The 17,656-nt window shown below is 31.0% G+C and overlaps 1 protein-coding gene and 1 long non-coding RNA gene across 2 annotated transcripts; both read left to right on the forward strand.

Moving 5' to 3' along the window:
• Positions 1–3,498: 3,498 nt before the first annotated feature.
• On the forward strand, positions 3,499–5,167 carry LOC141689028 (uncharacterized). The gene is made up of 3 exons (XR_012562232.1): positions 3,499–3,664; positions 4,202–4,306; positions 4,658–5,167. It is a non-coding gene; the product is annotated as an uncharacterized LOC141689028 (long non-coding RNA).
• Positions 5,168–8,795: 3,628 nt separating this feature from the next.
• LOC141689169 (uncharacterized) lies at positions 8,796–16,763 on the forward strand. The gene is made up of 5 exons (XM_074493359.1): positions 8,796–14,600; positions 15,439–15,515; positions 15,719–15,770; positions 16,148–16,224; positions 16,325–16,763. The coding sequence occupies exons 1-5, from the start codon at positions 14,090–14,092 to the stop codon at positions 16,481–16,483; spliced, it is 876 nt and encodes a 291-aa protein (XP_074349460.1). The 5' UTR covers positions 8,796–14,089; the 3' UTR covers positions 16,484–16,763.
• The last annotated feature ends 893 nt before the right edge of the window (positions 16,764–17,656 follow it).

Here is a 17,656-nt window from a genome sequence, read left to right on the forward strand (position 1 = left end):
CTTATTTTTTTTCTTTTTCGAACATATAGACAACTTAAGTGCTGAAAACTTATTTTTATCGTAAAGTTCGATTCTCGCTCACCCCCGATAATTTTGATATTAGATACATAGTTTAAGGTAGATAAACCTAATTACTAAAAAAATTAAAACTATACTATTATAACAAAAATAATTTTAGTTTTTCATATGGATATGTATTGGGTCATTTCGGGACCAGGAAGTGCTATCTGATTCCCAAACCCAACCTACACCTCGAACAAAGATTCTATTCCTTTCTAGTACTCATCCGAATGGAAAATTCTGCCAGAATTCTGGATATAATTAAAATTAATAATCATGTATTTTAATTTTAATTTTTTTTAAAAAAATCTACTAATTCGTATTATACAAAAACATTAGTAATATCTCATATTTTTAAAATCAAATCATATTAAAAAAATTACAATATAAAGAAATGAAAAATTAAAATTCAGACAAATATTTTAAATTATAATATAAAAAATTTGATCAACAAAGTTTTAGATTAATTTAAGAATAAAATAATATTTTATTAATATTTTTATAATAATTAATTTAATATAATATATAAATATGTTGTTATGTATATATATACATATAATCGGGGTCGGGGAAATGGGGCGGGGAGACACTAATCCTAAACTCCACCCGACCCCCGAAATTTTATAAAACCTTTTTCGTTGCTAGGCCCGCCTCTGAAAATTTCTCGAAATTCCTGACCCGAACAGGCTGAGATCGATCGGGGTCAGGAGGGACGACGTTAATTCCCATTCCTATCTATTTCGTTGAGATTAAAAAAATGAAGAGTGAAAAAAAAAGTGAGGAGATTCATTACTAATTCGTCTCAATTCTCAATTGTCAACTCTTAAGTTGACTAAGCGCGTAAATTAATAAGAGTGTAAAATATTTTAAAACTAATAGAAAACTAACATTCTCTGTCAGAAAATAATAACAAATGAAGTACACTCAAAAAAATATCATGATTAAAAATAAATTTTCCAAAATGAGGGTGTAAAATTGAATGTTGTCTAATTTAATAAAACTTTCGGCATTAATTTTCTTATTTTACAAATATGCTTAATACAAGTAATGAAAGGCACTACACTTAATATATTATTTATACTAGCCTATAACCCGTGCGATGCACGGATTGCTTTTAACATTCGATAGTTTTTAATTATATATTTTATAATATAAATTTTAATAGTTGAAAAATAAATCGAAGAATATAATAAATTATAACAATATATGTTTTATAATAATTTGAGACTTGACTGAAAATAAATAATGTAATATAATATATTGTTTAAATAAAGAATATAAAAGTTTAAATATAATAAGCTGTTGACGGGGTTCGAACCCTGAATCCATGAGAGCAGTTTAAATATTAATATAATAATATTTTATTATTGTACCCAATGGTTCTCATTTTTCTGACTTTAGATCTGACGGTTGTTATTTGTCGTACCAAACAACTATACCGAGCAACTACCAAATAACTGTACCGAGCAACTAACTACCAAATAGAGGGTGTTCTGCTTATAATAGTATAGTATAGATTATATCAAATTTTAGTATTTTATTTTTCCGTGTAATTGCTCGACTAACCTAATTCATTGTTTTAAAACTCGAATGTTTTAGCCAAGATATCGACCAAGTACACATAATTGAACTTATTCACGAGCTGATTTTTCTTTAGTCGAATAAAACGTAATTTTGAGTCTAACTCGGGTCAAACTTGTATCTACTCGGATTAAATATTAAGAAGTCTAAAAATAAATAGAAGGTAAGAAAAATATTGAACCAACACAATTACCTAATTATTTAAGAGTCTTATAAAATTTACTTACTCGTCGTCTCATTGTGTAATTTATATATGTCCGATTTTGTATAAAATTAACATTTTTACCTCCGTAATGGATTATAATTAATATTTTTTCTGTTATGTAGGAGCATGTATATAATAATGATAAAATTAAGAGTAATTCATATTGTTTTGATTGGTTTCATCTTTAAAAGTAATATATAATTTTTTATATGATACATATCTATAATAACTAATAAGGGTATCTCCAATCACATCTTTATATGACATATTACTTCATTTCTTACTCTATATATGAAGTTACAAGGCCACAACGATGAATTGCCCTATCTTTATAAATAAGAAAAGCACCGTGCAACTTCAAATTTGGAGCTACACTGTAGATATGAAGATATTGGTTTTATAATAAACCCTCTCAAATGTTACTATATCATGTAGGCCCAACTCTCCATGTATTTTAAAATTATTTAATTATAGTACATATTAATTAAGTAGATTTAAAGTAAAATTTGAAGGAATGATTGGAGATGAAATGATAATATAAGTAAAAAAGGTGAAATTTGAAGATAAAGTTATTTTAAAATGGAGTAATGCTTGGAGATGGCCTAATGAATTAGTTTTTAAAGTTAAAATTTTAATATATTTGATTTTTAGATCCAAGTACTCATTCCAAGTATTCCCGGATTAAACAAAATACTTTTGACTCGACAATCACACAAGTCAAACTGAATAAAACATAATTATGATTTTTTGAGAACAAATCCAAAAAAAGTATAACTTTTTAATTTTATAAAATATATTTTAAAACATAATTGATATGTGCATGTGTGTCTAACTACAAAATTTAAATTGCAACTATATAATAATGTAAACTATCATTTTATTTACTCAAAAGTTAAAATTAAAAAAGGAGAAAATATATTTTTAAACAAAATTTTTAAAATAAAATCAAAATTCATTATAGCACCATAGTTCTAAGATCACAATTTTGATTCTCGTATATTTGATTTTTTTTTCTGATTACTCATTTCAAGTATTTCCAGATTAAACCGAATACTTTAAACTCGATAAACACAAAAACCAAACTGAATTAAATGAAATTATGATTTTTTGAAAATAAATCCAATAAAGTATAAAAAAATATTTAATTTTTTAATATATATATATCATAATAATTACAACATAATTGATATATATATATATATGTGTGTGTTTGTCTAACTAAAAAATTTATATCCTATATAATTGTATAAACTAACGTTTTTATTCACTCAAAAGTTAAAATAATAAAAAATAGAATTTGATAAAAGGAGAGGATATGACTTATCTAATAAGAAATTTAATTTGTACTCAAAAAGTTATGTTATTGATGGTAGTGGCATAAAATTTCCGAGTAAGAGTAAGAGGTTCGATTTCTATTGGATAAAACAATTCTACTTATTTTTAACAAAAATTGTGTAATAGTGGCATTTTTATAATTTTTCAAAACAAAGGGGTAAAATTGTGATTTCACAACCATTAAGCATTGGTTGACATATAATATATAGTAAGAGATATAATAAAAATATAAAAATATTACAAAATTATTAAAAATAAATTTAAGTTAAAAGCAACAAAGTAAATTAAAAATTAATAAGAAATCGTAAGTCGAAAAATATACATTTGGGCACGAATGCAGTAACCCTACCTATCCCGCCAAGGAGCCGGCGCCGGAGGATTGGGTAAGATAGGCTACGGAGGGTTTCGCCGATAAATTTAGCACCATGGGCTTCATTATGATAAAGATTTTCATTTCACTAGATTCAGATCCAGACCAAAAAGGTTACTACTCCTTGTCTATTTTTTAACTTTTAATTGTAAAAATATATATATCTTGCACTTGCGAGAACACTAAAAATCTTACGTTACTGCACTGTTTTGTGTTTACATGTATGGATATTTGTAGGTTTGAGATTAAACTATTGTACTTTGGTTTCATTTTTCTTGTTTTTTGTGTAAATATATATATGTGTATGTTGCATGCTTTGTTTGCAAATGACATGAATATTACTGTTTGAGGAGATGCTTCACAGAAACATGGTTTTTAAGAATGCTATACTTGGTAAGTATGTCGAGAATGGTATTTTAGGTCTGTTATGTTATTGTTTGATTGTATGGCCAGGAAGGATGAAAATCTGCCTTTCGAATACATGCAACAGAATCTGTTCTGTTGCAGGGAATTCTATTATTATAATTAGCAAAAAAAAAGAATTCTATTATTAGTATCTTTTCAGAGAGGTGATGTAAATTCGGCTTTTGAGCTATTTTCTGACACGGAGAAACGGGATTCTAATTTACTTCTTGGTTTTCTGGCCGAAGTTATTAGATTAGCATTTGTGAAGGACCTTTATGTAGATAGCACTGATGAGCAGTTTTGCGGGAAATGGATTGCTCGGCCAAGCCAAGATATTAAAAAGGATGCAGGTAAAGCCAAGAGATTTAAAAGATTTAAGTAAATGGATGCAATGAATTAATGAAATTGAAAAGGACCTAGGGTAGGATTGGTTAGGGAAGAGCGTTCTTCAATTAGATACCAACATATTTTATATCCCAAGCAGTATGTTAAATATATTCTGTTGTACACTTATGGGAATTGTGCTAGAGGAGTTGACTTCTAACTACTCGAGGGTGAAAACTGTTATTTATAGTTTATAAGAAGAAAGTTCTCAGTAATTTACTTGAAATAATTGTGATATGTTCTATCTTGTTGCTTGGGGGTTTCAGTTTCAATGAGTATTAATGCTATTACACTTTAACGTTTGTTGCTCTCTTTAGTGGAGCTTTAGCAGGCTGCGTGATATAGGCGAAGACGAGCGAATAAACACCGGATTCCGCGAGCGAATAAACACCGGATTTGCAATTGAACTCCAAGGTTTTATCAAAAGGCACACTTGAGCAAAGATCAATTCGCCAAGCAAGTTTCTAAGTTCACGAGGGAAAGTCAAAGAAAAGCTGGGACCCAAATAAGTTTCGCTATCAAGGACTGAGCTAAGTGTTTTGTTCTAAAATTTTATTTACTTTTGAAATTTTACAATTGCTTGTTTTTTAGTAGTCTTACTCTTATATATGTTCATCCTTTTCTTATATTGAATTATCAATTTTTTACAACTTTTTATGTGAAATGTCACATTTAATATGTAGTACTAATGGGCAACAAAAAATGGGGTTCTTTACTAATATGTCTCATTCTAAAATCTGATTTATGAAGATGTCCCATTTATATATTTGTATTAATAAATATATCTCATTTTCAAATTTATACAGTTTCAAATTAACCATATTTAATTTTTCCACTTTATAATTTTAAAAGACATACATAACCTTTGTGAACTTTTCTACCAGATTGGGTGTCCATATTTCTTAGTTAAATTTTTATTTTATAATTTATTTTTTAGTTGATGTAAGAGCTAGGTTCTACTGCAAAGAGGTTGCAAAGAGGTTTACGTTTAAAGAGATTTCATCTTTTACATTATTTTTCACGTTCTTTAATTTTTATCCCTACTTAAGCTTTTCAAGCATTATTATCTACTAAAAAGATATAAAAAGAAAGAACTATATTTACAAGATGTATTATATTAGTATAATGTATAAAGGTGCTCTACTACTGTCTCCGGTAAAATTACAAGTCAGAAAACAAAAACTTTGCACCAAGAGAGGCCCCAGATAACCAAGATAAAATTGCTTGCTTGTATGATAATGTGTTTTCATCAAAATTACCATCAATCACTTATGTCTAAGATCAAAAAGTCGATCCAATAGAATAACATATAATATCTGACACCACCCTACCATAAGTTCTTAGTTTGGTGAATATACAACCGTCTCAATCAAAATCATTAAACATATCATTTGTTTCAAAAAATAAAAAAATAAATCTACACATAATCAAAGGAGTTCATACATTCATCTGGATGAATGTGATCTCTTAAAACATAATTTCTTGTCCCCTACTTTATATATGTTAAATTGTGGGTATTCTAGGCATCTTTAATAGACAAATATTTATATTTATAATTTAATTATATTCAAATGAGTTATACATGAGTTTGAAATTAACCATAGGACATATTTATAATTATTGAATAAAAAGGATATAATGATAAAGTAACTCATTAATTTGGGATATATTATACAAATTCCCAAAAAATGTGGCGCTTAGACATTTAATAAGTACTAATGGCAACAAAGAAAATTTGGCGCTTATACATACAGTTAAACAACTTCTATTGATGTGTGATGTGTGGGAGTTAGAACTTTGTGAACAAACCTATATCAATGTATGAGCCTTAATAGCATGTGTCTACAATGCTTTGGTGGCCGATGTTAATGATGCCCTTACAACAAAGATGTGGTGAAACAAGGGGAGAAGTAAAGGGTGTATTAAGGGTGCCCTTGTTCGAAATTATATTTATAATAATATGATTCACATTGCATTGCAGACATTCTTGCATGCATAATCATTAATAATCTTTATTTTGTTGAAAAGGAATAGATTGGCATTAATAAACAAACAAAAAGGTATAATTAAATGATGCAAGCAATTAATGTGTAAATTCCTCATACGGAGGGTAAAATCATATAGCCTCAAAATATGAAAGTAATACAAGAATGAAGTGTGATGGGGGATGGGGCTGATTTAGGGTTAATGAAGAAAGCTCTCTCAAGAGATTTTAGAAAACAACGCTTATCGATTTCAATAATAATATATTTTGCTGATTTACAAAGATTAAGACTATATATATAATAATCTACTTTTCTAATTAAACTATATCTCTAAAATATATATTACCAATAATAATATATTTAAACATATTCTATATTATTCTAATAAATGGGCTTCCAAAACCTATTATACTGCTCTCAAATACTTTCACTGGGCTTTTTGACCTGTTGTCATGCATCTATTCTCCTTCACTGAAAAGAACTCGACTCCGTCGAGTTAATAAAATCACACAGAGCACGATAGAGCACCAAAGACGGTTGCATTACTGGAACATGGGAACAATCACAAGCAAGAGTATATCGACGATCATTTTTGACAACAGTATATGTGTTGGCACGTGCAACATGATGAACATCTCGATCAACAAGCCATGACGCCCCAAAATGACATCATAAAAGTTTCAACGTAAGAACATCACACATAACTACATCATTAAACTTCCCTAGCTGAATATTTAACTAAACAGCTCCTCGAAACCCGAAGTTTTGCATCATTAATCCAAGATATATCATAAGGATTTGGATGAAGCTCCGTCATCAATCCTAACCTTTTAACAACATCAGCGGCTGTAATGTTTGTGCAACTACTGATATCAATGATGAGGGAACAGAACTTATGTGTGAATGTAACTCTAGTGTGAAATATTTGTTGGCGTCGTACATGTGAATCATTTCCACCATCACGAGCTTCTTGCATAATCCCAAGATTTGCTGACATCTCTAAGTGTTCCTCCGCTTCAAGGTCTTCTTTAGTCATCTTGACATATAAATCATCAAGATTTTCTTTTTCCACCATATTGACTCTTTTCAAAGGTGAGTTTGTTTAGGAGATGGACACTCTGACATCTTATGCCCAATTCCTTGACAGTTAAATCATTTTCTAGTGTTATTACCTGAGATTGGAGCACAATTATACTTTCTAGTAATCGTTTGTTGGCCTTGAATAGGATCCGAAAGAACATAAGTAATCCATGACGGGCTAGATAATGAACTCATCCCGGTGGTTCTCCTTTTCAGATCATCTTGAACTGAATGTAATGTGTAATCTGAATAGCATCCTTCAAAAGGAAGATATACTACCAGCTACTTTACCTGAAATATCATGATTTAGCCCTCGACAATACCTTGAAATAAGAACATCTTCATATTAAGTGAATTAAGATTGTGCTGCCAAACTATAGAACAGTTGAGTGTAATCTGCAACAGACTTGCTTCCTTGCACAAGCTCGGTAAATTAAAGTGAAGCACGCTTTGTCGAACCAAAGCAACTCTCATGTCTTCCCATCTTGTCACATGATTATACCCGAATCTCTGGTATTGCTCTCACCAAATACACGAGCAATTCCGCTTAATTTCGGAGCAATAAAAACAACTTTTTTATCCTCGACAGATTATTATTGAAAGAAGTTGTCAACGCTATGTAGCCAATCTAGGATTACATCCGGTTCTTGATCTCCACGGAACTCAATAACTTCAATTTCATTATATTTGTTCTCTTTTCTAGCACATTAGTATGAGGCTACAATCGAGGTTGAGGTTGTGGTAGAATACCAGTCAATTGTTGAAGGCTATTAGTTTTTAACTTAAGTGATGCCTTCACATCTCACATCTCTAAAGTCAGACCTTCATTTTTGTTTAACCCTTTGTAATCTCTCATTATTCTGTTCAATATGTTCATTGAGTCGATTGTTTACTTCACCCGCATTGACCATTGTGTGAAGCTAAGGGTTGTTCTAAAATTTTTAGAAAGTCGGGGCTGTTTTTTCTTCTTCTGGAATTCAGGGACTGTTTATCAATTTGTGGGGGAGGTACAGAACTCTTGTGTGTGTGTATATAACACTCAACATGTTTTTTTTTATCTTCTAGGCGGTGGTTGTTTTATTATTGGTTAATGGAAGAACTGATTAAAAACTAAAGGATGGCAGTGCCTAGACACGTAGCAGCCTGATTTTGGGATCGCGTGGAAGGTTTTTGACAAAAGTTTTGAAAGAAGTTGAATTTTTTTAACTAGGCAGGTGGATGATAAACGTGTTAGGTAGCTGTGATGGCGTTTGGTAAATGTTGGAGGCAGTTGGTTGTGTTTAAGGGCTGGAAATTGGCTCTGAGTACTACTTTGATGGGGGCTGGGGCTGATTTAGGGTTAGGGTAGAAATCTCTCTCAAGAGATTTCAGAAAATAACATTTATCAATTTTAATAATAATATTCTCTGCTGATTTAAAAAGATTAAGACTATATATATTATAATCTACTTTCATAATCAAACTATATCTCTAAAATATATATTAGCAATAATAATATATTTAAACCTATTCTATATATTTTTAAAAATATGGGCTTCCAAAAGCCTATTATATTGCTCCCAAATACTTTCTTTAGGCTTTTTGACCCGCTATCCTGCATCAAAGTGCTTCATTCTACACTTTTGAATACAATCACCTCACCTTGGTGTAAATACTCTATTATGTATGTTTCTAACACAACAACCCTGTTTTGAGATGTGTAACAACCCTATAAAAATTTGTAAATATAGGCACCACAAATATTTATGTCTTGAGAGTCTTATAATTGTAATGGGGTTTATATCAGAGTGGCCACTTGTTGCGTTCAAAAATCTCACTTGGACCACCAATTTAAAAAAATATCATTTTGAATACTAAAATGGCAAAATATATCGCTTCGTTAACTTTTTAAAAATTATTAATTGAGAATCTAATTTCTTGAACATATCTTTATAATTACTCTTCTAAATATTATTATCTTCGTATGTTATGTTAAAGTCCCATCTCTTCATCTTCGATATGGGACAGTTATTTTGTTGTCTGTTAGAATGAATATACCCCGTTTGAGTAAATAAAGGTAATTGAGAATGAATGAATGTTATATTATGGATCTAATGAAATATGTGGACATACATGAATGTAACTTGAACTCATACGTCAATAATTTGACCTGCTGATTTTAATATGGACAGAAAAAATTATTTTTTTAACTTTACCCGTCAATGTGTATGATATTAATTAACATAGTTATTTATATATATATATATATAGATATATTGGGGGTTGTTCAAATAGAGACAGTTTTAAATTAAAAACTAGAAACCAACCAACCAGCTGCCTAATTTAAGTGCCCACCGGCCTAGCCCAATATTTAATTCGTGTTATATACGATTCTTTTGTCTCATATTCATCTTCCTATACACATGATAATAGATGTACATACATACACAATCACCACATATACATACATAATCACTACTATATCTGATCTAAAATATAATTATTTTATATTACTCATCACTACCATATCTTATCTAAACTGAAATCACTATTTTATATTACTGAAATATCGGACTAGCACTGAAGTCATTAATTTATCTTACACTTATCACTAATAAATGCTATACAAATCACCGATTTATATTTAAAAATTATTAAAAATTGTATAGAGTCATTAAGTATTATACACGGCTATTATACCACCACCTCATATCTCACTGTCACTGTCACCTCCAATCAGTTCACCACCGTCATCGAGCAACACCCATAATATCAAACAAAAATCACTAATTATAACTATTAATACATTAGTTACATGTATAGAGAGGTGGGGAAGAGAGAGAGAGAAAGGCGGGAAAGAGAGAGGTCATCAAAAAAAGAAAAGTTTAGATAGAGGAATTACATGAAGAAAATTGAAGGGTGATAGCGGTGATGGGATGATGGCGGTACTGGGGGATAATGGCGATGGTAGCGAATGGGTAGGTTCAGGAGTGTGGTTTTGAAATTTGGGTAGTTTTGAAATGGAGAAGTGTCGGGGGAAGTGAAAGTGAGGTGGGTGGGTAGTGCTAAAAAGGGGGTTTTTAGTTTTTATTATAAGGGGAGTTTTCATTTGACCAAAAGCCTATATATATCAAATTAAGTGTCTTAAATGATATATTTTTTAAATTGGTGGCCCAAATGAGATTTTTGAATGCAACAAATCCTCTACCTCTACTCAAATTCCCCTCAACCGATTACAATACTCTAACTTTTTTCATAATTTTAGTCTTGGTTGCTTACCAAATAATAGATTTTCTTATTATTCATCATCCTAAAACAAAACGCTTCATACACCCTTCGCACTTGTCCGGTGAATCCGCGCCCACATGATGCCAAAACATCTCAAAGACAACACATTTTTTGATGCATCTTGTACGTATCTCGGATCTTGCTTAATTGATTGTATTATCATGTAGTTTAAGACCAATCGTTTGAAGAACTTCAATCTTCTTATCATATTGCTTGATTGATCTCTACATATGTGCATGGAATTAACTAAATCCATCTCCCATACTGATTTGTTCTTCATCGAATGAAGAATGGTATCCATAGTCACCATTAAAACCTCTTATTCATGATCACATGTAATAAGCTCGCGCTATTAATCAACATTGTTTTTCTTTATCTGCTTAAAGAAAATATTGAAATGAAGACAAAAATAAAGGCTACAGCTCTAGTCATATTAATGTTACTATCAGCTCTAAGCTTAAAATCAAATGTTCATGGTTCAATTTCCATGAAAATAATAAATTTATGATTATCAACTCTAAAAGTACCAAAAAGATTTAAGATTTGAATACCGCCATAATATACTAGAATTTAATATTTATAGTATTTAAACTAAAACTACTAACTAAAAGCTAAGACTCTGTAGAAATTTGAATACCGGTAGAGATCATGACTTCATGAGATCAATATTAATAAATTAAATTTTAATACATACATACATATATGTACAAACACTACATGCGTTGAGTTAATTACATATATCCATGTATATTCTTTAATAAAAATTATTTATGAAATAAATATTTTTACTTTTTGATATCAAGACTCCGTCCTTGCACGAGTTTCAGACGTGTTTGTACTTCATAATAAGGAAAATCAAGGATTTACACTTGAAATTATGAGTGATTCTAGGTGGTCGTCAGTGACAGTAGGGGTCTAGAGCTAAAATTTAAATATAAATCAATAGTATACATTTTACAATAATTGTGTTTCTAGCTTAGGGATATTTTTGTTTTACACTTCTAACCGTACTTTTTCTTTGTTTTACAACTCTGGTGCTAGATATCTTGTATGTAAAATTCCCTTTTCCTTTGTTTTTCAATCTGTTAGGCATGGTAGCTTTATTGTTCAAAATTATAAACACTTCCAACCATATTTGTTTTTTGGTTTTTCAACTCATATTATCTCTTATTTGTCAAAAGTATAAACACTTCAACTGGGCATATAAGCTAAATTTAGGGGGAAGGGTGTATGTTAAAAGTTGTCACACATCGTTTGTGGGAGGGGTAGTTTGCTAGTATATAAACAGTAAGACAACTCCATTAGTATGAGTCCTTTTGAAAGGTGCCCGAAAACAAATCTGTGCGGGCGAGCTCGGCCCAAAGTGGACAATATCATACTAATGTGGAGTTAGGCCTGCTTAGCAAGCCCAACAAGTGGTATTAGAGCTTCAGGTTATAACGGTCCAGAACAATCTCAGATGGGCTCCCAGAATGTACCTAGGAGGAGGCATATGGGTTACCCAGTATCGGCTTATGGGGAGGCAGTATGGGCATAAGGATAAGCAAGATAGCCAGATGGATTTCCAGTATGGGTCAAGGGGGAGGCAGATCATATTGAAAGAGGCAGATTCGACTGGTGTCGAGCCCGATGTGTGAAGGGGGAGACTGTTAGGAGTTGTCCCACATCGTTTGTGGGAGGGGTATTTTGCTAGTATATAAACAGCAAGACAACTCCATTAGTATGAGGCCTTTTCGAAGGTCCCCGAAAACAAATCCGTGCGGGCGAGCTCGGCCCAAAGTGGACAATATTATACTAATGTGGAGTTAGGCCTGCTTAGCAAGCCCAACAGTGTATTCAAATCAGATTTTAACAGAGTAATAATAATTTATGGATTTTTCTATAAAATGCAGGGATATTCAATTTGGATATTGAAAATCCTTCGAAATCTGGTGATACTTATAAAGTATTGTAAAGAGTCTTATAATCTTCGTGTATTCAATCCAGATTTCAAGAATTTTATTAATATGTGATGGTATTCAATTTGGATTTTAAGAAATATATTAAAATCTCACGGTATTCAAAATTCCATGAATTTATTTTTATTTGATAAAATGGCGAATCTGCGATATTTTCCTCATTTCTACCAGATTTCTTGTAGAATTAAAATCATCAACAATTCTTTAAAATTCATGGATTTATCAATCCTCTATAATCTAAATCGAATACACAACATTGGAGTTTGACAGGGATGATGTAAAATCTCGTAGAGTCTTGCTAATTTAACAAGAAAATCAGACAAATCTTTCGAAATCCACCAAAAAACACTAAAAAAATCTCTCAAAATCCATCATTTTGTAAAATATTAAACAATCTATTTTTGAATAACATCAGATTATAAAGGATTTTCAAGTATCATAATTGAGTACAACCAAATTTTTAAGATATCTTAATATCTTTGATACCCCAAGATTTTAAAGACTTTTTTAATCCTGATTATATTCTGTCTAATATTAATGAGTTATTTAGAATCCAAACTGAATACACCATAATTTCTAAAATTCAAATGAAAAATCACGATCCTAATTGAATAGGCCTTCCTTGGAATTTCTCTAAAACTTATTTTTTTTAATTAAAATTTTAAATTATTTTTTAGTTTTAAAATTATGATGTAAGATCGCTCCCCCTAACTAATCTTTCCGGGTCGGTCATTGGCTGTAGTAATGTGAAATTGGGGTGAGGGTCATATGCATACATACGTAATATAATGAGTTCCCATTTGAATCTTCCTCTATACATATATGCTTTAATAATTTTTATTAAAAAAATTTATAATCTAATATTTAATTTTTTTTGTGTTTTTTTCCATAGCATAGTAATCATGTAGCATTTAAGATATAACAGTTAAATTTGATTTCATCCCTATTGCAAGCTAGATGAAATATATGTAAAAGTTGCAGCTGTATTTAATTTTCCCTATTTTATTAAATAACAATTAGCATCCTGTTGATAATTATTTTAACTTGATAAAAACAAAGGGCCCAATTATTTGGTCGCGGCCACCAACTCTCAGGACCGTTTTGCCTGATCATTTGTCTACATTTCATCAATTGTCATAATCTATATTATTATCTTTTTTTCCAAGAACAAAAGATACTTTGACTATATATCTTTTTTACCTATATTAGGAAAAGGTGAGATAAATTCGACCGTTAACCAAATTTTTGGAAAAAAAACAAATACTTTTTTGTATTTTGTATTTTTTTCTTTAAGGGAATAAATGAAATATTAGAAGAATACAGTTGTATAATAGTATTACATGACCAGGGAAAGAGATAGTACTTTTGCTATAAGTAGGGGGGGATGGTCAGCTATGCCGGTCACAAAACTAAGAAAGATTAAAACATACATATTGCTTGGAGAGCGAGAGAAAGAAAAATGTATTCGGGAATTCTCTTGTCAACTTCAAGTCTATATCAGACAACCTATCCTTTTCGTCAGAACCAGAAGAGTGATATGGACCCACCCCTTCCACCAGGATTTGCACCCTTTCATCCTGGATTTGGTGAAAACCAATACGAAAAATTTCATGGCCAACCTCACAGTGCCATGAACCATGCATATCAGGAACATCAAATGTATTCTGTGCACGAGACTCCTAGTCAAGGTTTCGGCTTCCAGCATGGTCAGGTGATGGATAGTTCACCATTTTATAATCAAGGGTTCAGATACCAATATTCTGTGCAGCAACAGGTGATGGCTTATCCGGTGACTCAACCAGCTACTCAACCCCGGCCTCAGCAGGTCCAGGTGGAGAGAATTACTCAAGAAGTTTTGACTGTGGAGCTAGAACCTCCAGTTTCCCCATTGAGTAGGCGTAGACTCCGTTGGACACCTGAGCTGCATGAACGCTTCAATCGTGCTGTGAAGGAGCTTGGTGGCTATTTTAGTAATGAAATCTGTCTCATACTCTCATGCTTATCATTTGCTATTTAACATTTTTTAAATCTGTGTATGTGATGTTACATTTACTAACCTTCTCTCTCTGTTCTATACTGAAAATCGCTTGTGTCCCTTATGAAAATTTAAATTCCTCATTCTATTGAGTAATTTGTTTTTTTACAATAACTTAATACGTACTGAAACTTAAAGCTACTATTTTCTGGTAGTGGGAGTATGCTTGTTTGTGTATATAATTTTTTCTGTGTTACATATTCACAAAATTTGTAATTTATGTTTTTTCACATGTTACAACTTTGTTTCTTCTTTTTCCAGTATCCCCATGTTAAATAGTTAAATATATCTGTGCTTTACTTTGTGTATGTCGTGTTCTCCTGAACTCTGAATCTATGTTTTGAATGAATATTGAAAAATTCTTATTTTTCTTTATTTTAAATGTCAAATATTAAATATAAAAATTTAGAAAATAATACTATAGGAACTTTATTGGACATAGTTGGAAAATAAAGTTGTGACTTTATAATATAGCTAAAAAACACATAAAATTAGTGTCATCGTTTCTGAATTTGTGCTTTCCTGATTCAGATGTTCTTATCTGGTATCATTGTTCAATACACATTATCACGTAGGTACTACTTTATTGAAATAGGAAAGAAAAAACAGGCCTGCATATATAAGAATTATACTCCTTGTTTATGTGTCCTGGACATTTTGGCCCCCAGTTAATAGAATAAAATTAAAATAGTGATGTCATTATAATGTATCCTACATTTGCATGTTAAACTTAACCATTGAATTTACGTAAGTATTTTGAAATACATTTGCAGAAGCCACGCCAAAGGGTATCCTGGAAAAGATGAACGTGAAGGGAATAACTCGGGAACACCTCAAAAGTCATCTCCAGGTTAAGTTCGGTTCTCCTAGCTTTTAGCTTATGTACTAGGGGGTACTTTGACTAATCTACGTGTCTAAACAATTCTATAAGTCTTGGCGAAGTCAGTTTTCATTGCTAAAAGAATTTACCACTCAAAAGTTAGTCTGAATACTCTCTAGCTCTGATTTTTTAAAATGGATTGGTCTAATGTGAATGGTTTCCCATGCATGCAGAAGGTTCGAAACAGAGTTCATGCTGAATCTCCGGCGAAAATTATGGGCCCTGGTAAGCAATTCTGTTAAATTTCCTCATAAATATGTATGCTATTAATATTTTAAGCATTTAATTTTTTTTGACAAATATTTTTATCATTTAAGTATGTTGACTCATACCCAAAAAGTCTAGAAGTAAAAAATCAGATAATTTTATTGTTCACGAAATTTATTCAGTCCAACTCTTGTTCCCAAAAAGGTTCTCATGATCATTATGTGAATGTTGTCATGCATATATATCACAAATTCAAACCAATGTAAATGTGTTTTGATGAAGTTGTGTGAGTAAGTATCCTTGATTTTGCATAATATCTGTTTGGAGATTAAGTTGATTGAAAATTTGGAAGAAAATGAACAATGTAATCTAACAATTTTCAATCAATTATCTAGGCACTCAATATGACACAAATTCAAGTGCTCCGCAATTCTCAGAAGGTCAACATGGGAGATTGCTTGGGAGTTGTGAGGTGTGTTTACGAATTAAAATTTAGGCCTTCGTTTGTCTTATAATAGTCCACAAAGAGGCGACAAAAATATTAAATTGCCTGGTTTCAATAAAATTTGCAGGCTCTGAATCACCACAACCATATGATTGGACCGGTTAAGGACCCTGCTAATGGTCCCACAATTCCGCTGACTTCAGATTATCATCAAAATCTTTGGAGGGCTCTGACTGAAGACCGTGCTCATAAGGAGATGAAGTTCAAAGATTCCAATTTAAATTAGAGATATAGTTCAGGTGTCTAGAAACACCTACTGATGCAGAAACCTGTGCAGTAGGGGCAAGTTTCTTAATTTTGTCCTGGTGGGCAACTTTTCTCGTACTGTTTGTTAGGAGGAACCAGTGTTTATCTCATTATTTTTCATATGCAAACTTTCATGATGCAAGACAATTTGTCGGAATTCAAGTAACTGTCTAATTCTTGAGACAGTAGTATGTTACTGCATTTTTTACCCTGTGTTAACTAGCATGCTACTTAAACACGTTGCTTGAATCGTTTTACTATTTGCAACCAAGTCCTTAGGGAGTATTTGTGCTGATATCTTAATAATAAAGTTGACCCTCCAACGGAACTTGCTGCTGATATCTGTAGCTCAGTGTGAGTTGTTGCACAAATAATTTTACAGATGACAGTGCTTTTAGCTATCTTTTGAGATGTATTATTCTCAAACGCCCAGTGGCTTGACATCTCTCTTTTTCTGGTGGAAATAGTAGTCAAAACATATGACAAAAGTATAAATATATTGTAAATAATTACATAAACTAAAAAAGTTTGATTTTTATAATTTTACATATTTACTCAAAAGAACAGTTCCTAATTGAGGGGACAATCAATTTAGATTCTATAAGTTTTTCCAAATTATAAAAGTCTTAGGTTTTCGATTTGAATCTAATATCTATTAAAATTTTGATGTATTCAACGAATTATATAAGCAATCTGACTGTGTTCAGATTTTAAAATTTTAGGATATTTGATACATTGAGGATATTTGATACAGATTCCTTTAAATCCAGAGATATTAAAATTTAAATTTTTTGAGAATAATTAATACTGATTACTCCCTCCGATTCTTTTTAGTTGTCATATTTAAAATTTAAAGATTTTGAGAATAATTAACACAGATTACTGCATCCGTCCTTTTAAGTTGTTATATTGTACTTTATTTCAGTTAAATTAATCAAAATTTGACCAAAATTTATTAATATTTTATAATTAAACAAAATAAAAAAAATCTCACTGAAAACTAAATTTAATTTACTTTAATATATAATTATCAGTTTTTTTTATAATATATGTGTAATGTTTAAGTTTTGATCAAAAATTGGTCAATTTGAATTTTATACAAAAAATGTAAAGGAGGGATGGAGTATTTGAAATCCGGAGACATTCTACCTGA

Source organism: Apium graveolens, chromosome 10 (assembly GCF_009905375.1).
Source record: "Apium graveolens cultivar Ventura chromosome 10, ASM990537v1, whole genome shotgun sequence".
Classification (NCBI taxonomy): domain Eukaryota; kingdom Viridiplantae; phylum Streptophyta; class Magnoliopsida; order Apiales; family Apiaceae; genus Apium; species Apium graveolens.

Bases quoted from the DNA above. Each gene is read 5' to 3' on its own strand.
- LOC141689169 (XM_074493359.1), top strand. From the start codon at position 14,090: ATGTATTCGGGAATTCTCTTGTCAACTTCAAGTCTATATCAGACAACC. The intron at 15,516-15,718 runs GTTAAGTTCGGT...CCATGCATGCAG, and splicing joins ACCTCAAAAGTCATCTCCAG to AAGGTTCGAAACAGAGTTCA. The intron at 15,771-16,147 runs GTAAGCAATTCT...TCAATTATCTAG, and splicing joins GGCGAAAATTATGGGCCCTG to GCACTCAATATGACACAAAT.